The following is a 23,850-nucleotide window of genomic DNA, read 5'->3' as shown; positions in this document are numbered from 1 at the left end:
AGCTTGTTTTGTGTTAAAATATAATATTTTAGTCACCGAAGAAGGCATAAAGCATGTTTAGAAATACATGCTGTGTTGAACATTGCAATACAAACCCCAAAGATTACAGAAAGTGAGAAATGAGAACAATCTTTTGAAGTCACTTCATAAGGCTATGGGAACCAGAAATTGCCTTTATCTGTTGTTGAAACTTTCACTCTCCCTTGCTCTGCTAGACAAATACCTTATCATATTAAGAAAAATAATGGTGAACACAGTAACTTAAACAGAGTTATGGAACTAGAAAATTATCATCATGTTGATCTCTATTATCTATAATAGAATCATTCAAGAAATTAACTTGTTTACCCATTCTGACAAATCATCTGAAAATAAGTGCTTAGTATCATTATTTGTAATTTTTGAAATGTAAACACAACTGCCAACTCCAAACTGAATTCAATCTTTCTCTAACTTAACTTGTTCAGCATATGTACACATGAATAATTTTATGGTTATATTGTAAATATGTCTTCCTGGTTTGTATCACACCAACTAAAATCTGTTTTACAAACACATGTACACTGTATGTGTGTGTGTGTGTGTGCGCGCGCATGCACACACATGTGTGAAAGTTATTTTAAAACCATAAAATTATTGCAATTTTATACTATAACACTACTTAAATAATAATTATAGCATAGTATTAAAAATTTATAACATTAAAAGGAAAGAACCATTTGTTGAAACTAATATTTCAAGGGAGTAACCAATACTTATAAATTTTATGATATTCAAGATATCTCAAATTTTTTGATAATTTTTCTTAAAACATAATTTTCTTCCATTAAAGTTATCTGTGAAAAAATACAACCATGGAAAATAGTCATGGCATGTATGCCCCATTCTAAATGTGCAAAGGGATGGCAATGCACATATCCATAAATTCTTTTCCTGAGGTATGCAGTCAAGATGACTAATTTACCTTTCATGGTATATATGAATGAGGTAACTTCATTTTATGCAACTTATATTCAGAATAATATATTATAAAGGGACACTGCTCTGTTCAGCAAGAGGAAAACTAATATTGCTTGTAAAGCTTTTTATGCAACTAAGATGAGAAAATGGCAACTGTATTATGATTATGAAAAAGAACACTTGGATTGACAGCTTCTCAATACAGCAAATATAAAACCATAATGCTTATTATCAGAATAAGTTTTAGTCACAGACTTCCCTGCTAATCTGAACTGATGTTACTTCTCAGGATTAATCTGCAAACGACAATAACACAATTCTGTATCGTAACATTCTTACCACAAAAAAAAAAAAAAAAAAACAAATCTCAAAGTGCTAGCAAATTCTTTCACAAATCACATCAATTAAATAAAGTAACACTGATATAAATAAGTTAAAACATTATTGTTGTTCTCCAGTATCTGGAAACTAAAGATGAATAGTATGAAGCAATTTTATGAGACAAGATTTTAAGATAAAAGGGCAATGACCTTTTTTTTCCTTTTTCTATTACTTTTCAAAAGGTGCACACAAGTAAAAAATGTAATGTAGTAATGAACCATATTTACAATGACATAACTGAGTAGTAGACAGTAAATACATAGATACATATATATATATATGAGTGATTATCTTTAACGATACAACACTCATTTCTGAGCAAAGTTTACCTGGAGATTATCAGGCAAAGGCTTTTTTTTTTTTTTTTATCTGGCTGTGCATGCTGGACTGTAATGAGCTTTTTCAGTCTTCTGACATCCAATAACATTAAAATTAAATGAAATAAACTATAATATAAAAATTAATGTCATTTGTGGACACACATACAATCATGCACGCAACCATACATGTACGTACATACATATGCACATACATATGGCATTACAACTATAATAGCAATTTTTTTAGTAGTTTCTTGACTCCAAAATCATAATGCCAAGTTATTTTAAGTAACCTAAGCTCTTCAATCTATGAATCACAAGTTTTATCACACTGCTGTTTATCAGATTATTCTGACAGCAAAGCCCTTGCATGACGAGTCAGTTTCCGTAATCTCCCTCTACTACTAATTGAGAATACTTCTCGAACCTGAGAACCAACACTCTTGTCTGAGTCATCATCATACCCAAAGTCACTTTCTTCTTCTTCTTTGTAACGAACTGTTCGTTGACCTCTGTTTCTAGTCTGAATTCTGACAGAAAACCTTGAGGTAGTATCTGCCTGCCTTGTATGTAAGGCACTCCGGGTTGCTCTTGTGCAGTTTCTTGTAGTAGTCCGGGCAGATCTCCGAACAGGAATATTTTGTTCAGAGTTATCACTTTCTTTGGAGCCTACATGAGATTCAGAGTCACTACCTGAGTTTACTTGTATGTTGGATTTTTCACTGGCACTTTTTCTAGAGTCACTACTTGAACTTGATGTTGAGCTAGAGCTGCTGCAACTGGAATCTGAACTAGAACTGGAATCTGAGCTATCTTCTTGTTCACTTTCATTATCTGTTTTATCTGGAGATGGAGATGGTATTCGTTTTAGTCTCCTACCTCTGAGAGATCTGGGAGGCGAGCAGGCTTTTGCTTTTGCTTTCCTGGTCATGATTTTATTTTGTACATTATTTTGAATTCTAGTCCTCATTCTTATTTTTCTTCTCCTTCTCATTCTAGTAACTTTTTCCTGTTCTGATTCAGATGCACTGCTAATTTCTGTGTCACTATCCATATGATTTATTTCTTCTAATTCTTTCTGCATTAACTTTCCTTTCCACCTCCTTGTCCTCATGCGTTCATATATTATAGGCTTAGAAACTGGCTTTTTAGTTTTGATATTTTTTACTTTTGTTTTCATTTTCATTTTCATATTTACTATTTTCTTTCCTTTTTTCACTTCGCCATTAACAAGAGGAATACCTGAAACAAAAGTAAATAAAATTATTATATATTTTTAAATTAAAAAAATGTCAATAGTAGTAATTTATATTCAAAAGAAATATTCATTGTACCAGATATTGCAGCTATTTAAACAGAAATTTAGTGTTTATTTATTACACACACACACACACTGCTAATTCAACATATTTACATTACTGCTATCTTACATTCTTCAACCATTTTTGCCTTCATTTAGTAATCACTGACTTATTTCCACCCCCCCTCTCCCCAAGTACAATGCAAGCAATAACTTACAAATTGTACTGCATATGGGTAGCAATAACCAAAGAGAAACCTACCAACTGTGTGGTACTACACTCAGGGAAGTGGAAAGTGAAAAAGACCCAGGGGTAATTGTGAAATCAAATATGAAGTTCACTGAGCAGTGCAGACAGACTGCCAGGACAGGTCATGGAGTCTTGTCAATGATATATAGGAATTTTGCTAGCAGGGACAGGGAGTGATTATCCTGTTATACAAGGCAATGGTCAGGTCACACCTAGAGTACTGTGTACAGGTCTGGAGGTTTCATTTTAGGAAGGATGTATAGTTGCTAGAACGAGTATAAAGAAAGGCAACAAGATTGGTGAAGGGAACAAAGGGGTGCTCTTACCGAGAAAGGCTTAAGTTCTGCAAATTGCAGTGCCTGGAGAGTAGGCACCAGCGAGGTAATCTTATTGAGGTGTATAAGGCCTTGAATAGGCTGAGCTAGCTAAATGCTGATGGGATTTTTCCTCTTGCTCAGATTAAGAACCTGAGGGGGCACAGTTGTAGAACAGATGTGTGGAAATTTGCCTTTAGCCAGTGGGTGGTTGATTGGTGGAACAGACTTCCATCTTTTGTTGTGGAAGTTGATAGCCAAAATAAATTTAAGGCTGAGCTGGACAGGCATTTGGAACAAATAAAGGAGGTGAAATGGGAGGTTTTTTTTTTTTTTTTTTTGGCTGATGTTGCATAAGCTTGCTTTCTTGCATCATATGCCTCTACTAATGCAATACTAATTGGAGTAATTGATTTAATCAGTTACTCCAATTAACTTTCAGCTATATCAAATACATATATTAACCAAATTAGAATTATACAGATAATTATTGATTTACATCACTAGCAAACTGGAGCTCATCTTATTGCTTCAATGGCACCTTTTATGGGAACATAACTTGCCATACGTAAAAAAAAATAATAATAAATAAATAAAAAAAAATAAATATAAAAAAAGTGGAATTGGAGATTTTATTTATATATATATAAATAAATTCCACTTCCACTTTTAACTTTACTAAACTCTTTGCCTCGCCCACTTTGACATAATTTATTCTAATGATCTATAATATGACACCTAAAGGTAAATGATATTTACATGGTGGACATACATTATTTATCCTCGCCATCAAAAGAAAAGTACAACAGATAAAGAGTTTATTTTCTTTAATAATAAAAAAAAAAAAAATCATCATAGAAATATTAATAGGATTTCATTGTAGACTCCATATGGAGAGCCTGAAGGATGTCAGAATGATATAAAATTCACATCAACTGTGGTTCAACATCTGCGGTATCATAGAAGGAACGATCTCTCCCATTCAGAACACTATTTGTTTCTTTAAACTTACAACCACTTCTGGAAAATTGTCTTCCATTTGCTTTCTCTCCATATTCCAACTGGTAACGTCTTTGAATTTTAATGGCAGATTTAAACTCCCATTACCACAGCACATATACTGCTTTCTACTGCAGTGACATCATTTTGAGATGGAGTTTGTTCGGCTCTGTCATTTATGCTATTTTTATCTGGTCTCTCTCTCTCTCTCTCTCTCTCTCTCTCTCACTCACTCACTCACTCTCTAACCTCCCCTTCTTATTTTCAATATTAAATAATGCAAAAGGCTTTTTTTTATTTCAAGTGACAATAGCTTTACAACATGAGCTGATAAGTTTTAAATAATAAAGTCATAGGTCAATAAATGCAGGAATCCTTTCAAAGTATGAACCGAAGTGCAGCATAAAATGCTTGAAATTTTTTTCTTTTATAATGCTTTGCTGCTGAATTTTCCACTAAACAAACTGTTGATCAAAGGTTAATCAACTGCATATTCAATTTTACTTTAAAATATTTTAATTGGATAAAATAAAAGATAAACCTCTTGGGGCACTCATGAAGACTAAGATTCTGAGGGTTTTATGGGAAGGAAAAAAAATATTAGAAGGAATATTCAAAACAGTGGGTAAAATTTATTTACTGTAAAGAAACATTCCTTTTGTCCATTACTTCTAATAATTGTTCCATTCCCTTTTTAACCCTTTATTGGTCATATGGGTTGATCAGAGAAATTTGAAATGACTATTTAAGGGTTAAGATTAGACAGAGACTCTTAATTACCTAAATCACATAAAGGGTTGAAAATAAATATACTCATAATAATATTCATATACTTATCTCAGAAAACCAACTTTATAAAAATGAGTAGATACAACAATTTACATTAAATTTATTGAGAGTTGCATTGAATTTACCTCTTTTGTTTTTATGGAGAATTTTTCTCACTGGTCTTAAAGGGTGTTTACATTTTCGAGAAACCTCTTCCCTTTTTTCCTTATGGACTCGGCAAATGACTTTTTTCTTTTTCATAACCTTGGACACTATAAAGCAAATTAATAAACAGAATTAAAATACTAAATTAATGGCTTGAATCATTTGTGCAATTTTTTTAATAATGGCAAAACTCATTTTTTAAGTTTATTATTTTTATCCTTTTATGTTAAAAAAAAAACAACAAGAAATCAAGGTTGACTACAATGCTATGAATGATCTACTCTTGAATTCACCAATATGCACAGAAGTTTGCAATCTAGATAGAGAATGCCATTTCTTTCTTTTTTTCCCCTGGGGCATCAATTAATATTTTATATTTAAAAATTTATTAAGTCAGTTTCCGAGGAAGTGAGAAGATGGTGGTATGAAAGGTGCTTAAAAATGATGAAATGAGGTAACTGGTGAGTTTTTCTTTAATACTATAATGGTTTTGGTAGAATCCCAGATGCTTGGAGGAAAAGGTACTTAGTTCCCATTTACAAACAAAGAATAAGAGTGATATACATTATGGATACTATGGCACTGCAGAGAGGGAGGAAGGGGGGAGAAGGAGAGAGCAATTCAATGTCAGTTCTACTTTATTTCTGGATGGTCTTGAGGTACTTTGGAAATGTGGAAAGAAAAGAAAGGATCTACATCTGGTTTTCAATAATTCTGAGAAAGGTTATGGGAGGGTGCCAAGAATGGGTTATCTAGTGGACAACAGAAAGAAAACCAGAGTACTGTATTTTCGCTAGTAGCATACCTACTGATGTGCAGTAGGTGTGTGTGTGTGTGAGAGAGAGAGAGAGAGAGAGAGAGAGAGAGAGAGAGAGAGAGAGAGAGAGATGTTGATTTGCTTACTCTATGGTTCAAAGTGCTCAAATCATGTCTTTCCTACAGTCACTATGTGAATGTGGAAAAAACAAAAAGACATGATGAAAGGTCATTTCATTCTTATTGCAGCACCAGCTTTGTAAATTTGGAAAGAAAAAGGAAAAGATGTGCATCTGATTTCAATAATTTAGAGAAAGCTTATGAGAGGATGGTAAGAATGATTATCTGGTAGACACTGGGAAAAAAACCAGTAACATCAGGGTAAATTATAAAATCAAAAAAGTGCCAACCACGGCAGCAAAAAAGTATAATATTTTAAATGTTACACTTTTTAAGATGGGTCATGAATAGTTTTGAAAGATTTTAAAGTACTACAGGGGTAATGAGGAAAATTATTAAGTTTTAGAATAAAAAATGCTAGTACTGTTCCAGAAGTTATATACTTCACTGCAATGCAATGACAATCTTATTTGCAAACACTGCTGTTCCTTGTTGATACACTTAGGAACTCACTTCATGCAGATCTTCCTGTACTGCAATCTGTTATGGATAATCACAAGCAGGCCCACGATATCCAGCACAGTGGCTACATCAGCTGTTGTATACTGATCCACCCACCCTGATGATGGTATCTGCCAATATTTTCTTTATTCACAACTGTGTGAGCTTCTCCTGGACAATCAAAGGCACCCCTAATCTTTCCACTGGTCAAGAGTCAGTGTTAGTGCAGGACGCTGATAATTACCGAGTGCTGCAGTCTTTTGCAAAAGAAGCTTTTATGAGAAGACTTGTACAGTCTCAGATGACAGCAGTTATTCATGCCTCTGGCCTGAACCCAACTTGACATTCAATTTGATATCTATGATGAACTGTCTGGCTGTGTCCTCACCATGTTATAAAACAATAGATTTTGCTGTATCATTGCTGTAGATGAATAAATCTCAACTTTTTTTTTTTCCCAATTCGTGGCATATTAAAAAAGAGAGGGGGGGAGAGATACGCCACGGGAACCTCTCTCTCTCTCTCTCCCCCCTTTTCTTTTTTTCCCTCTGGAGTGGGCCCCCAGAGGAATCTGGCCCACCTTCCCGTGGTGTGGATGAGTACCCAGAATCATCTGTCCAGTGTCCAGGTGACTGATGCTTCTGGGTAGCCAAGTGGCCAGAACAGAACAACAGAACACACACAAACCTCTGTCACACACATATCTGGCCCATTTGTAGTGATACTGTTTTTCACAGAGATATGAGGCGGAGTTGAACTGACGTTCAAGGAGCCACCCTTTACAAAAACACATGTCAACTTCAACAAGGGAGTTGACCATCAGGCGATCATTAGCCGCAATATGGGAGCCGCCGAACCAGCAGAGCCCCATTGCCAACACCACGACACAGGGCCCTACGCCTCAACAAGGTGTAGATCATCGGGACTGGACCTTGGATGATTGTAGATGGGGTCTCCTGGTCCGATAAGTCCCATTTTCAGTTATTTTGAGCATACAGAAGGGTGCATATTTGGTGGAAACCGCACGAAGATATGCTCCTGTTATACCAACAAGGAGCTGTTAAGGCAGGTGGATGGTCAGTAATGGTCTGGGGCATATTCAATTGGCACATATTGGGACCTCTGGTATGTATATACGCATCTCTGAACGGTCCAGATTACGTGTCCATCCTTGCAGACCATCTGTATCCCTCCATCGTCATCATGCACCCACAGGACAATGCGCCTCCCCACAGAGCCATGGTGTCTGGAACATGGTTCAAGAGCATTCTGCAGATTTTACCACCATGGAATGGCCTCCTATTTCATCAGACATGAACTCTGTGGAGCATCTTTGGGATGCTGTGGAAAGGACCATTCAAGCTTTGGATCCTCCACCCAGGAATACAACGGAATTATGGACGGTGGTGCAGCAAGCATGGATGGAAATACCTGTGGAATGCTTTCGTGAATTAGTGGACTCAATTCCTCGCCATGTAACTGCCCTTATCCGGGCAAAAGGTGGGCATACCCATTACTGGGCAAGTATCCCATGATTTCTGTCCACTCAGTGTATAAATGAATGACTATACTGTCCACAGAGTGTGAAAGAAAATGTAATAACTTTCTCTGGGTACTGATAACTGGTCCCAGCTCTCATCTCTGTTGATGATCCACCTATATCTATCCAAATATTAGGAAAAGCGATATCCAGCTAGCTGCACACAGGAATGGAGAAGTGAAGTGAGGGGCTCCACTTGCATAAAGCTGTGAATTTGGTCAATGCGTTGGAGAAAATGAAAGTCTGCAGCATGTCAAGATATCCTTTCCCAGTCACTACTGCACAAAACGAATGGTTCAGTAATTCTATCAGAAGTCATCTGCACCACACGGTAATTTTTGAATACTTCTGACTCTTTTAAACTGCTTACTGAGAATTGTGTGGGCCCTAATAACGATTACTGACAAATCTTCCCATGTAAAAAACATGTTTTGTCTGATCACAGGATGTTGTTTAAAAGGGGCAGGCCAATTCTTTGTTCATCCAAGCACCCCTGTGAGTTCCACCCTTCTGTCACAGCCCTCTCTTGACAGTTTTTGGATGTGATGCAGTTTTCACGGTCTCTGCTTCAGTTCTTTCATTAGAATCTCCCAGTTTCACAAACATGTTGCCACAGATTTTGTTTGTCACTTCTCCTGAATGTCTCTTCAACTTTCTGAACAGTTTCAGAAGACATGTATGGTTTCCCACTATGTTTAGTATCAAAAACTGATCCATTTGTCATTAATTTTCTATGATGGGCCCCCTTAATGGTTTTTGGGTCCAGCATTTCAACCTGTCTGCATTTTTCACACCACCACCTCTTCACAGCTACCACAGAAACCCATACTCCATCTTTTGCTGCAGTTTGGGCTCTACTAATTATGCTGAGTTTATTTACTATTATCTGGAATTAAATTAAAAAGAAAGTAAAACTGCATTAAAAGCATAGAATTTTTTACTTAATGCACATTTAACAATGATGCTACCTTACACACACATGCACTAATCAAGTAACACAAGTTTCAATGCAGGGAGTGAATTTCCAATTGCCTAATATACAATTTGTATAAGAAAATTTAGTGGCAGAATGAAAAAAGAAATAAGAAAATTTAGTGGCAGAATGAAATCTGGGGAGGAGTGTTGAAGAATTACAGATGAACTTATCTGATAATTACAGAATTCAATGTTACACTTTTTAAGAACCAGGTAGTTTTGAAAGATCTGAAGTACCACAGGAGCAATGAGGAAAATTATATTAGAATAAGCTTTCGCTATTCTTTTCTAGTCTATTAACACGGTACTTGAAGATTTCTAAAAATTTCGTATTAGAATAAAAAAGAAAAAAATGTTATTACTGCCCCCAACAGTTCAAAAAAATATGCAGTGTTAAAATTTAGTAATTATAGAAGTAAACTGATTCAATTAAAAATATGAAATGTTAAGGCATAAAAGAGATGGAGAACATTTTGGAATGTGTATTAAAATAAGGTGCATATGATCTTTAAAAATGTCAAGCAAAAGCCTTTCTCTGGGTTCAGATCTGCAAACTAAGAATATCAAGTCATATTCTTAGAATATCAACAATTTAAAACGGAGTGATTTTTTAAATGTTTTATTATATTTTTATTCGACTGAGTTTATATACAGGGTGTCTCAAAAATACACGGCATAACTTCAGGAATGAGTTCCTCATATGTAGACAATAAAAATATTTTATATCAACATAGTTTCGGAAATGCTTGGTTTCTGAGTTTTGAAGGTCTGTCTATGACACTTAACTGTTCCCATCACCTTATAGTAACTGTTCAAAATGTCCACCTTCTGCCCAAATACACGCCTCACATCGATGTCTCATGGACTCGTGAAGACGATGCCAAATTCTTGGCATGTTTCATATTGAAGGTTCACAATTCGGTCCACAATCGAATTGTGAACCTGCCACAATTCGATTGTGGAGAGTTTCCACATCAGCTTACACCTCGAATATACCAATGACTTTAAATGGCCCCACAAGAAGAAATCTAGTGGGTTTAAATCAGTGAGTGTGGAGGCCAGGCAGTTGGTCCACCTCTACCTATCCACCGACCAGGAAACCTTCGATTCAGGTAATTGCGGGCTAGGTGGCTGTAATGTGCTGGAGCGCCATTGTGCTTGAAGTGTACTTGTTGATGAGTGCTCAGTGGTGTGTCGTCCAAGAAATCAGGCATGTTGTTTTCCAGAAAGTTTCTGTACACCTGCCTGTGAGTTTGTCTGGAAGTACATGGGGCCCAAATAACTTATCAATAACACCCGCCCAGATGTTGAGGCTGAATCGCTGTTGGTGATGTGATGGAAGAATTGCATGTGGGTTTTCCTCAGCCCATACATGCTGATTGTGAAAGTTTTGGATTCCGTCTCGTGTGAACTGTGCTTCATCTGTGAATTTTTTTTTTTTTTTGGTAGTTTCTGTGGCCATAATGCACCCCCCAAGGTTTTTGCAGTACTTTGATCCAAGCCCAAGGCGGGATTCGGACCCGCGACCTTTGGGTTGCCAGGCAGGCACTTTACCCACCCGGCTAGCCCAGTCGGCTCATCTGTGAATATCATTAAGGCAGGAAAGTGAGGAGTTGTACCACACTGCTGCAAGAACCACTGGCAGAACATTACTTGCGCAGGGTAATCTGCCGGTGACAAGGCCTGTACCCATTGCAGATGGTAAGGATATAGTTGGTGTTCTCGCAACACTCTTCAAATAGTCGAACGTTGAACAGCCAGTTGCATTGCTATTCTGCATGTGCTGATTCCAGGAGTGGCATGCACAACATCCAAAATCTCCTCCTCTACTTCAGGAGTCGTAGATCTTGGTTGTCCTCTGTCGGGAGCACGAGGTGTAAAGGTCTCATGTTCACAAAGGCGTCGATGGATACCTTCAAATGTTTTTCTTTCTGGACATCTTCGTTCTTTCTTCACATTTGCTCCTGATTTTGCTCCGGAATGGAAAACCACCAGATTCTGTCAGTACCTTGTGATGAAGGAAATTACCTGCGGGAGATAAGACATTCCGGTTAATAACTTGGGAACCAAGCATTTCCGGAACTATGTTAATATAAAATATTTTTATTGTCTACATATAAGAAACTCATTCCTGAAGTTATGCCATGTATTTTTGAGACACCCTGTATATAAACTGTACATATACATATATACATGTTTGGGAGGAATCAAGAAATCAATTTTTACAGATAGGGCAGTATTTATAATTCTAAGGAAGGATTATAGAAACTTATAATTAAATATACATTCACTGATTATGTAAGTAGGTGACTTATGGAGGCAGTGCCAGCAATTTCAGTTCAGAGCGATTAATAGCCACACCAACATAGTGTTTATTTATTTATTTTATTTACTTTTTGTTTAAAAATAAATTTCCTGCTTATACAGTGGGTCAGCCACACAGGTCTAGAGGAGTTTATTTACAAGAATTTTACATTTTTTGGGATCATGTGGATTCAAATGCATGATATATATGTATCATGATATATATGTAGCATGATATATATGTAGCACTGTAAGTTGACTACAACTATAACTTGTTCTAAAAAATATAAAATTTGAAGAGTTTTTTTTTTTTTTTTTTAAAGAAATACTACAAGAAAACTTAAAACATTTTTGCGTGTTAATTAGTTGACTACATTTTCATAAAAAAAATGTGTCAACTAATAAAAAACAAAAACTGGCTTAGAAACCAAAGGAAGGGTTATTAATAACACCTGAATATTGTTAAAGTAGGAATAGAGTTTTGCTTTATGGACCTTACCTGATCTGAGATTTTGCCCATCTCTGCTCTAGGTATATCATAATAATAATAATAATAATAATAATAATAATAAAAAAAAAAAAAAAAAAAGAAGAGAAAAAAAAAAAAAAGGAAAAAATACATAAAATTAACAGTATACCTGAGCCATTAGCTTTAAAACTGTGTGAAGCCAAAATAGCACCTTTGTTAGAAGAATTTGTGCCTTCACGATGCAGGGAAGTGGCATTACGACTTGTGCTTGGACGTGCAGATTCATCTCTGCTGCGATGAATAGAGGTAGACTGGGAAGAGGTTGTGGCACTTGTCCGAGTAGCGACAGAACTGCTGTTGGGACGGCTTAAGGCACGAGAGGTAGAAGGTGATGGGATTAGTTCAGTTCTTGCTTGAGGTAGAGGCCTTCTTCTACATTAAAAATATACAATTTTAAAAAGAAATGTTAAATTTAAAAAAGTTAATATAATAAAATGCAATTTTACACATTTATACACAGTGGTCATAGAAGGTAAATGGAGTATTTATTTAATAACAAAACTCTTAGTAGTAATAATTAGGTATATATCTTCCCTAGAATTTTTATGCAAGTTTCAGCATACAAGTTTCATCAGCTATGAGTATGTAATAGTCACTTGCAGTATTGCAATGCATTCTACTTACACAACTTGGTTCAGAGAAGAATACATAGCCGACTGGGCTAGACGGGTGGGTAAAGTGCCTGCCTGGCAACCCAAAGGTCGCGGGTTCGATTCCTGCCTCAGGCTTGGATCAAAGTACTGAAAAAACCTTGGGAGGTGCATTATGGCCACAGAAGCCTATGCGCCAACAACTACTAAAAAAAAAAAAAAAAAAAAAGAAGAATACATACATATTTAAAAAAGGAATGATGACTAAGAATGCTGCAAGCACTAAACTAGATTCTTTGAAAAGTATCTTGTCTTCTCCCCTCTTCTTCATTTTGCCTATTCAAAAGACTTAAGTTTGCTTACATAAATAATACAGGCATGCAAACTGAAATTTGCAGAATGGAGTTTCTATTCTAATATTTTACCTCCCTACTGATTTCAAAATTAAAATATATATTTTTTTGCACCATGTAAGATTCTTCTACAACTCAATTAAGGTGAAGAAAACAGAAGAATATTGATATAAAAGGAACATTTCTGTAAAGTCACCAGATTTCTTAGAATAAATTTTGTCTTCTGGTCTCAAATGAAATATGTTTGAATGCAAAGATACTTAAAGCAATTATCATCCCTTTTTCAAAGCTTTTACTAATTGCTTCATATACTGTAATTTAACATTCAACCGTAATTCAACAAGTGAAGGTAACACGTCTTTCATTCAGTCCAATTGAATTTTACAGTCAATATTTTCCGAATCCACTTGGAGGCTGTCTCCACATGGCTACTGCTTCCTTGTCCAATGCTGACTCCACGTTCTCCCATTCACATATGAAACATTGCACTTTAGTGTAACATGACTACTCACTCAAGAAAGTACACAGGACCTTCATATCTCCACAAAAAAAGCAAATTACATCCTTCATATTTAACTCCATTAAGAATTTTTTTAAATAAATCCCCTTTAAGTGCAACGAATGCATGACTGTAAGACCAACAACCAGCCTCCACTCACTCCACCTTTTAAACAAAATTAGATTTCTTAAGGGTAGTCATCATTACTCCAGAAATATTGCTGCAAATAAACAAGTGTATCGTGAGAAAGATATGAAATGTATTCCTCCTCACAGTGTCAGTACTAAGAAAAATGATTTTCCTGGGGGGGGGGGCAGAGAGAGAGAGAGAGAGCAGGGTTTTTTGTATGGAATCTTGATTCCATGGTCTCTGCAAAAGACTTCAGAAAATCCAAATCTTTCACCAAATCATTTAGTTTGTTTTGTGTAAGTGGTTGCAGGTTACATGATATTTCCTTGCTTTGAAATCATCATGACCAAAATATATTGTATTCAGAATCCAATGATGAAACTATATTGAGAATTTCTCTTGGAAAGCACACAGGCAGATCAGGCACATGAATTATGGGCTCCCATCAGATGGTAAATTTAGATTAGAAATAACCTTTTTGTTTTTAGAGTTATAGCCTTGAAATTAAGATAAGCAAAAATAGCAATCATCTGACCTCTCAGTTTACACTAGACTGTGTCAATATCAGAAGGTAGAGGCTTTCTTACCTTGACTTCATTTCCCTAATTTTTCAACATAAATGTGACAAACTTTGTGTGAAGGCCATGGTTCATTTTGATTACAAAATTCAATCCAAATAGGCTGAATACACTTTAAACAAAATTACCACAAAGTAATAAGACAGTGTGTTATTTACACAGCCTTTTATTGCCATACCACATTACAAAACTTAAACTCGCAAACAAGCAATGAGCATGGTTTTTCTCTTTGAAAAAAAAAAAAAAAAAAAGTTCTTGTTTATACACATAACCATTAGGTTAAAGAAGTTCACAATAAATCACAAATTCAATTGTTAATGGTACTTAGCAGTCACAGAACTTGAACCACAGTCACTCAAAGAGTGTGAACTACTACACTCACACTTTTGACTACTTGGGCCTACTGCTTTTGATTGTTATTGTAACTGCATAACTACTGTTTCTAAAATGAACAATAGAACTGATAATAAAAACTGATTAATTCTTTGATAACTTAGTTTATGCTGCTTCAATTGCATACTGTATTTTTTTTTTTTTCCACTAATTCTCTGCTGATGGAAAATAAATATATTTGGCACTTATGCCTACTTGAGTTTCCTTATATAACAAAATCCATGGGGGAATGTGGGAAGAAAGTTTCAAAAACAGAAATTCAGAACAGCATAGGGAAACTGAGAGGTTAAAGAGGTAGTTAGAGAAAAGAAATAATATTAATAGAACTTTTCTGCAAATAAAACTATGTACTTATTGGAATATACTAAGTCCTTATTGGATGTAAAGAACATAAGGATATGTATGAAAGAAGCTAAAGAAAAAAATCATTGGACTCCTCCAAGTCGAGGATTCTCAAACTTTGCAATACTGTGACCTCCTAAAATGATAATTTAATTGGTGTGACTCTCTCACATCATGAATAAAACTAATGGTTTTATTTAGGTTAGAGTTGGACAAGAAATAAATATACCATTTATTTTTAATAATTAAACTTTAATCTATAAGAAGGGGTTTGAAAAGTTTTTTGCCCAACATAGATCACAAATATTTTCGTGAAAGACAAACTGCCAATCACCGCCGTGACTCTTCTTGTGTGTTCACAGAAAATTTCAGGTTTGTAACTATATTCTTCTTTACAGGGAATGTTGAACTGTGGAAGGTGAATGAAGATGGCGACTGTTGAGAGAATCAAGCACCATGCAGTCATTGAGTACCTTCATTTAAAGAGAATGCTGCTGAAAGAAATCCGTGAAGACATGCAGCAAACATTAGGGGAATCTTGTCCTTCATATGCCACTGTAACAAAATGGGTTGCAGAATTAAAGCATGGACAAGAGAGTGTTGAAGATGCATCCTGCAGTGGGAAGTCTGTTACCTAACCTGAAGATGACCATGACCATGCAAGACCACAGAATAACACTGAGGCATATTGAGACAACACTCATGAGCGAGCTCATGATATTGTGGTGAATGTTTTAGGAATAAAGAAGGCGTCTTTGAGATGAGTCCCTAAAGCATTGAATGCAGACTAGAAGCTGGAAAGGGTGAGGTGCTGTCATGAGATTGTGTAGCATTTTTAAGCTAATGAAGCTCAGTTTTGTCAATATAGATGAAACATGGGTGCACCACTTCAACCCTGAAACAAAAGAACAATTGAAACAGCAGAAGAATCCCTCTTCTCTCCTTCTAAAAAAATTTGAAATGCATAAGTTGGCCAGGAAAGTCATGGCATCTATCTTCTGGGATGCAGGAGTGATCATGGTTGATTTCCTAGAACATGGTACCACTATCATTTCCAAGTATTATTCTAACCTATGAAACGTTTCCATAAGGAATTGAAGCTCAATAGGCATGAAAAATTGGTCAAAGGAGTCATCTTGCATCAAGACAATGTACCAACACACACACACACACACACACACACACACACACACACACACACACACACACACACACACACACACACACACACACACACACACACACACACACACACACAGTTTGTGATTCAAGCAACATTGTGTGAAGGTGGGTTCAAGCTATTACAGCATCTTCCCTACTCCTCAGATTTGGCCCCTTCAGACTATTTTCTATTTTCAAATCTCAAAAAGGATTTAAAAGGACAGAAATTTGACAGTGACAATGCTGTGGTGGATGCAGTCAACAACTGGTTTAAGTCAAAACCTTCTGACTTTTATTTGAGTGGGTTATGAAAGCTAGTGGATTGTGCCAGAAAGTGTACTGACTTGAGGGGGTGATTCTGTTAAAAAACGTATGGGTTTTCCACAACTTTCCAACATTCCTTCCACGAGAGGCTAGAAACTTTAGCCCCTCCTTATATATTATATAAAATAATAATAAAACCTTGCAGCATATTACATTTTAGATGTATAAGCAATAATTCATGATTAAAAAAAAAAAAGTAATTACTCATGCACAAACTAAGACGATTTAATTTCTGCACATCTCCATACTGCCATTTATCCTCCAATTACCACATGCAACCAATATGACATGCACAAAATAAAGAATAATAATTGTTGGATTTCTAATAGTCTTACTTTAATGAAATTTAGAATGGCTCAAAAAAATTGTTCTGAAACAGCCAAATATAAAATTTCAAGAAAATCCGTTCACTAAGAGTCAAGTTATTACAAGTGGATGGACAAACAAAGAAATAATAATTGCTGGATTTCTATTAGTCTTATTTTAATCAAATCTGGCATGGCTCAATAGATCCTTCTAAAAGAGCCAAATATAAAATTTTATGAAAATCCACCAATAGGAGTTGGGTGGATTTTCATATGGATATGGACGAATAGACAGACAACAGTTGCTTTATGCATAAATGTTAACAATCAAATTTAAAGCCTGAGCAAAATTAAAAAAAAATGTGACCCCCCCCCCCCCCAGAGCATTGTGACTTACAGTCTGAGTAATGGAAGCATAAGACGTAGTTGTTATTGTTGTTATTTTGGTTTTTAGGAGCATTAGCAACTAAGGTCATATTGCTCCGGGATATGCTGTGGTCATTCCCTGACCTTTCTGCATCCTCCGTATTTGGTGGTGTCGGGCTCGAACCCCGGTCTAATCAAGAAGCATGTGCTACGCACTGTCGCTCCTTCCCACCTGGCTACAGAGGTGCCGTAAGACGTAGAGTTGTACCTCACAAGCCTTTGGAAACAAAAATTCATGGTGTCAACTGTCATGATGCAAAGCACATAAAACCTACCCATACACCAATGGATCAATTTCTTGTGTTATGGACTAGATCTGCTGATTACAGTGCACAGGATGATGAATGCTGCATCCTTCACTCTAGTAATTTTATGGAAGTAGCATGTAAAGTTAAAAATTACCTTCCTTCCAACATGATAATAAAAAGCAAGGATTGTGAATACACAGTTTGAAAAACTCTATTAATATTAAGTGAAGGTAACCTTTAGTTCTGAGATTGAATGATGCTAAAAGAATGGGAACCTAAATTATTGGAACTTACTCTGCAACTGCTTACAAATTAAACTGCATGGTGAAAGTGCACTTTGCTCAATGCTTGTCACTGTCTAAAAACACTGTGAACCAAGAGCCTGAATGGAAGGTTTTCATATTGTCATCAGTTAATTCATTACAAAGAAGGAAGTTTCCTATATACAAGGGATTTCCAAAAAGTAAGGTAACACATTTTTTTTCTTAATAACGGTGAAAAGGAATGAGATGAAATGCGCTGGTATTGATAAACTGATCCAATGTTGGGACAAGTGCATCAACAAAACTGGAGACTTTGTGGAGAAGCAGTGCATGTTCATTTATTTCTTGGTGTGTAGTTTCAACTTCGTATTATTAAACATTATTGAGAGAAAAAATGTGTTACCTTACTTTTCTGAAACACCTCATATGTGTTTCCGGTTTTCATGACGTAACTTGATCATGCAGAGAAATTTTGTTTTTCACGTTCCAAACTGCACATTTTTTTTAAACTATTCTGTTGCAAGTGTTTCAAGGGTGGTCAGTTTATAATTAAAGATAATTTTACTAGTTGAAATGTGTTGGTTGAGCTTTGTTGTATGGTATTGTGTGTGTGTAGACTGGCTTGGTGATAATAAGCCGTCGTACTGGATATGTTTGAGGTACGGTCTCCGTAGCCGAGTGGTCAGGAGCGGGAGTGCAGTAGCACACGCTCTTTGAGTAGACCGGGGTTCAAGCCCCTGACTGCTGAATACGGTCGATCTGCCAACACACACTGGACCAGCATGGCAGATTATGGTCCATTTCCCTCAGGATGAATTGTTGAGGAGGTTTCCATCCTGCAGTGGGTTGATAATGGCTGCACTTTTCTTTAATGTATATATAGTGTATTTAAATGTAGTGCTTCCAATGTAACCTGCATTACATTCTTGTTGGCAGTGAATTAAATATACTACATTATCGATATATCTGAAATATTATATTCATGAGTGCCGGAAAATACATTCTGTTGATAAAAACTTTGTTGATAACATCACACACTTACATCTTTTGTTATTTAAGTCAGGCATTTCAGGTTCACTTGTACATGTATAAACAGACACATGGACTGCCAATGGGTCTAGGTATCTCAGCCCCACTTTTAGAAATTTACCTAGTCTCCACAGAATACCATATCCTTAATCCATTTCCTCCTACAGTTAAACTTTTTATATGTTACACAGATGATATACTCAGTCTCTAACAAGCAAACCATAGACTCATGAATACAATATTTCAGATATTGTTAAAGTAGTATATTTAATTCACTGCCAACAAGGATGTAATGCTGGTTACATTGGAAGCACTACAGCTAAATATGGCACCTCAAACATATCCAATACTACAGCTTATTATCACCAAACCAGTCTACACAAACAACACCATACAACAGAACTCAGCCAACACATCCACTCCACTAATCACCAACAACTGGAAATTGATTCAGCAATAACACTAGTAAAATTACCTTCTAGTTATAAACTGACCACATTTGAAACACCCGCAACAGAAAAGTTTAAATAAAATGTGCAGTTTGCAATTCCAACGCCAAAATCCCCACAACTTTTTTGCCAGTGTGGAATGTGAAAAGCGTAAAATTTCTATGCACGATCGGGTTGCATCATGGAAACTAGAAACTCATATATAGGAAACTTCCTTCTTCATAAATGAACTAACTGATGACAATATGAAAATCTTCCATTCAGGCTTTTGGTTTACAGTGCTTTTAGACAGTGATTCCTTATATGATGAGCATTGAGCAAAGTGTACTTTCTCCATGGAATTTAATTTTAACCAGTTTAATATCCACACCTTCTTTTAATTTCACTCACTGATTTATAAGCAGTTATGGAGGTGTTCTGATAATTTAGGTTCCCATTCTTTTAATAGTTTGAAAAGTAACATTGGATCACTGCAGTGGCTGAGATTCTGTGGCCAGCACAGAGTGCAATACCACTAGCTTCCTATAAGAAATTAGTAGGGGTCTTCATGATGCATTGAAGCAGTCATTTACTGCCAAAGGAGAGTCAAAATGCTATTATCTTTGAATAAATACAAGGGTGGGTCAATAAATAATGCACTATAAGCTGTAACATCTTAGTTATCTGAGATATTGGAACCACACTTCATATATATAAAATACAATCTTTCAACTTCGTGAAAATATTACTCAATGTAAGAACCACCACACTTGCCATTTTCTCCAACGTTCTTGGCTAGGCAGTTAATGCACATTGGTAAAAATCAAGAGGCTGATGTTTATTCCAGTGTTTAATGACAAAAATGAGTTCCATATCACCATCAAACACCTTACCACACAGATATGCCCTTCGAATCTACCAAGAAAAAAAAGAAAAATTTGATGGGGGGAGATCAGAGCTAATAGGGTGGGTGAGGCATTATGCTCTATCCCCAGCTGAGCAATCTTTGACAGTGTGTCATCTGTGCTGTGTGCAGCCTTTCATTATCTCATTTAAAGACCTCAGTCATTTTTGCTCCAATAAAATCAAAATCGAATCAAATCTTGATGGAACTTGTTGTCCTGTCGATTCAGTTGCTTAGGTCTTTCCAGAGATTGATTAAGCTTTTCCAGGGACAAGTGTATTTTTCTTTGTGGATAGTTGTTCCACTTTCCAAGAAATTGATAAAAATAATGCCATTTTGATCCCACAAGAAGGTGGCCATAAGTTTTGGTTTTTATTTTACAAGTGATGTCGGTGTGCCATTTCATGGACTGTCATTTAGTTTGTGGGTCGTAATGGAAGAGCCATATTTCATCACATGTGATGATCTCTTTAAAGCACTCAGAACTGCCAGCACCAAACCTCCCCAGATCTTCAGAGATCTTTTTCCTTGCAGCCATCACCTCTCATGTGAGCAGCTTAGGTACCCACCAGGAACAAATTTTTCTGTACTCCAGTCTGTTAATGATGGTCAAAACACTTCCCTTTGATATTTCTACAGCATCCATCACTTGTTTGGTGACCTAGCATCTGTCATTTAAAATGAGCTGGTTAATGATTCTTTGTTTTCACTGTTCATGAGAGACTTGGTCTTCTGGCTCTTGGTTTGTCTAGGTATCTCAGCAGACCTTAAGCAGACCTTGATGTCGAAATCACCTTTCCGAAAATATTGGAGTCACCTCTGAACATTACTTTGATCAACTGTCTGGCCCACCATGCCAAGAGGTTTGGATGGACAATGTGACTGACTGATCACCTGAACAGGAACTCCATCACACACCACTGCCAGAAATGGATGTCAATTTGTTCATTCATAGCTTCAGATCTAAAAATACCAGAAAAATGATGTGCCTTTACAATACCAGAAAGTAGATTTAGGTGCTCTTAAATTTAACCAGGTTGTCAACCCTGCACTCAGGGAGGCACTTTATCCCAGAAGTTGACAAAACATTAACCAAAAGTACACTACCTAAATACAGTCTATTAGTTCCCCCAACAGTTTGCATTTATGCCTCCTGGTTTTTAATTTCAATGTGAAAATTCTATCTATATGATGATTACAGTCAATTACAATAATTTGAATACTATATAAAGGAATTTTTAACAAAAACTAAGTATTCTTCAATATATCTTCTGTAAAGGGATTTTTCATAATAAAATTGTCTTACCTGTGACTAACATACTGATTATTCCTAAGTTTTTCTTCATATTTAACTGCAGACCTCCAGTCACTAACAATACCTCGGATATGTTCTTCAAACATTGCAGACAGTCGAATTGTCATTGAATATATCTGAAATGAAGAGGAAATCTGTTTTATCTTTCTAAACTATATTAAGTACATGCATTATTTAAACAGGAAATTCCATATTAAGCACAAAAAAAAAAAAACAAAAAAACATTCTTGATTTAATAGTGTGAAGAGAGTTCTGATGCAGCTTATTTTAACTTATGGTTAATATCCATAACATGGATATTAATCAATAGTAAAGTAAACTGAACTCCACGTTTATGTGTAAACTATAGTTTGCTACAGGGGTCACAAATTAGTTTCTTTGAGGTGCACAAAGGGAAAAAAAATGCAACTTGTGGTCTGGATTCCTTATTGGAATTATATCACATATGCAACAAATTTTCAGAAAGGTTCTGTTTTTCTGCATTTCCTGCTATTTTCTTTATGAATTTGAGTATGCTGATTCCAAATATGACCTTGCTTTCAGTTAAGCAGACCTAAATTATCAATGATCCAGAAATGAAATAAAAGTAAATATGCAATATTATATCAGATTTATTAACTATGTTTAACTTCTATATAAAACAGAGTATACAAGTAAATAACAAGCTAAAAAAACATCATAAACTGAAAAGTAGAAACCTCCCTTGAGTTTATCAAAAAAATAAACCATTCAAACACCTTTGTCTTCTGTGGTTGAGATGACCATCCTAAACCAAGAAACAGATATAGCTACACATCATAGCTTCATCCTACTTTCCCTGGTACCTCTTCGCCATTAGCTGTGTCCCACTGGAATTTCTTCCCATAATGTCATTCAGATTTGGTCTGAAAAAATCTAGGTGAGAGTGCAAGAAATGGAGCTTGATTGATATTTTGCCATAATTTCCCAATTTTCTATAATTTTCAATCAACTTATTGATTAGTTTTTTGTAATTTTTACTGTTAATGTTACCAAGAAAGACATCTGCTATGAGGCAACAACTTCCAGGCATTTCTCTCAGCATTAGTCATTTTGTCTTCCAGTCATTGAAGTCAACGTCTGCTTAACTTGTGGATCTACGCCACCTTTCACTTTTACACCAAACAATTTTGGAAACACAGCATGTATATACTTGAAGGTGTTGCACTGAGGGTCCAATGCTTTAACAAGTCATCTGACCAGTCCCAGCTTTGTATAGAGTGGTGAAAGCAAGACTGTTTTTTTTGAACCAAGGAGCTTCTTATTACATTATGTGTATTAGACTTCGACTCAGTTCTGAGCGTTCATCTTCTTCTCCTTTAGTGCTGATCTACTGCCCTGCTATCCCCAGAGGATGAAAATGCAAGAGAACCTAAAAATCACCTTGCAAACCCAGATGGAATCTTAGCATCTTGAAGTCCCCACAAACACCCAGTGCATACTGGTCATACTTGATCTTCTCTAACATATGCTATAGAGTTCTATAATCTTCTTTAATATGAACAGAGTGCACTACAGGAATCAATGGGTGCATATTCTCACTGTGAAGCAACACAGTTTTCAAATTTCTACTTGAACTGTCTAGATGATACTCTTCTGGATTGTGATTAATACAAATTTCTCCATTAAGACCAATCAAATAAAAACAATAACACAGGAATTCTGCAAAAGGGTAAAATTGTGACGTCTTATTCCTTATGTTGATATCTTGCTGTCTTGGTAACCCATAGGTATTCCAGTAGATCCTGCTTTTAAACAAGATGTCAGGAGCTTTGCATTGGATTTGGTTAGATTCAAGTCCCTCACTAAGTTATCACTTCTTGCTGATTAGAGAAATGTGGGCACTTTACTTGAACAGACCTGTAAGGTGTAATCCTTTTACACCTTACAGGTGTAAAAGGATTACAGTTTGTCCTGTTAATGCAACATCCAATTGTAGTCACCACGGCTCTGAGGGGAGGAAGAGGCCATTGCCCTGTGGGTGCACGATGATCACGAAGGGATGCAGATGGTCTGTGAGGATGGACACAACCCGAACCATTCAGAGGTGCATCTAGACCTACCAGAGGTCCTAATGTGTGCCAGTTTAACACGCTCCAGACTATTACCGACCATCTACCTGCCTGAACGTTTCATTGTTGACATGGTAGTTGAATAGCTTCATGTGGTTTCTGCCAAATACCCCCCCCCCCCCGTCTGCTTGAAATAACTGGAAATGGGACTTATCGGACCAGAAGATCCATCTCCAATCATCCAAGGTCCAGTACTGATGTTCTTTTGCCCAGTTAGAGTCCTATGTCGTAGTGTTAGCAATGGGACTCTACCCTTCAAGCAGACGGGGGGGGGGGGGTAATTTGGCAGAA

At 36.2% G+C, this 23,850-nt stretch overlaps 1 protein-coding gene across 1 annotated transcript in view; it reads right to left on the bottom strand.

The window, feature by feature from the left end:
• Positions 1 to 1,957: 1,957 nt before the first annotated feature.
• The window catches only part of BRWD3 (bromodomain and WD repeat-containing protein), a 279,424-nt gene continuing 257,531 nt past the window's right edge, over positions 1,958 to 23,850 (bottom strand). Inside the window, exons 31-34 of the mRNA XM_090380158.1 lie at positions 21,461 to 21,585; positions 12,292 to 12,554; positions 5,439 to 5,564; positions 1,958 to 2,903 (exon numbers count right to left, since the gene is read on the bottom strand). Coding sequence (XP_090236284.1) covers positions 2,008 to 2,903; positions 5,439 to 5,564; positions 12,292 to 12,554; positions 21,461 to 21,585 — 1,410 coding nt within the window. The 3' untranslated portion in view covers positions 1,958 to 2,007. The remainder of the gene's footprint in view (positions 2,904 to 5,438; positions 5,565 to 12,291; positions 12,555 to 21,460; positions 21,586 to 23,850) is intronic.

Source organism: Mastigoproctus giganteus, chromosome 8 (assembly GCF_048544385.1).
Source record: "Mastigoproctus giganteus isolate SK-2022 chromosome 8, ASM4854438v1, whole genome shotgun sequence".
NCBI classification, from domain to species: domain Eukaryota; kingdom Metazoa; phylum Arthropoda; class Arachnida; order Uropygi; family Thelyphonidae; genus Mastigoproctus; species Mastigoproctus giganteus.
The sequence above is the reverse complement of the archived record's forward strand: the minus strand, read 5'-3'. Positions and strand labels throughout refer to the sequence as shown.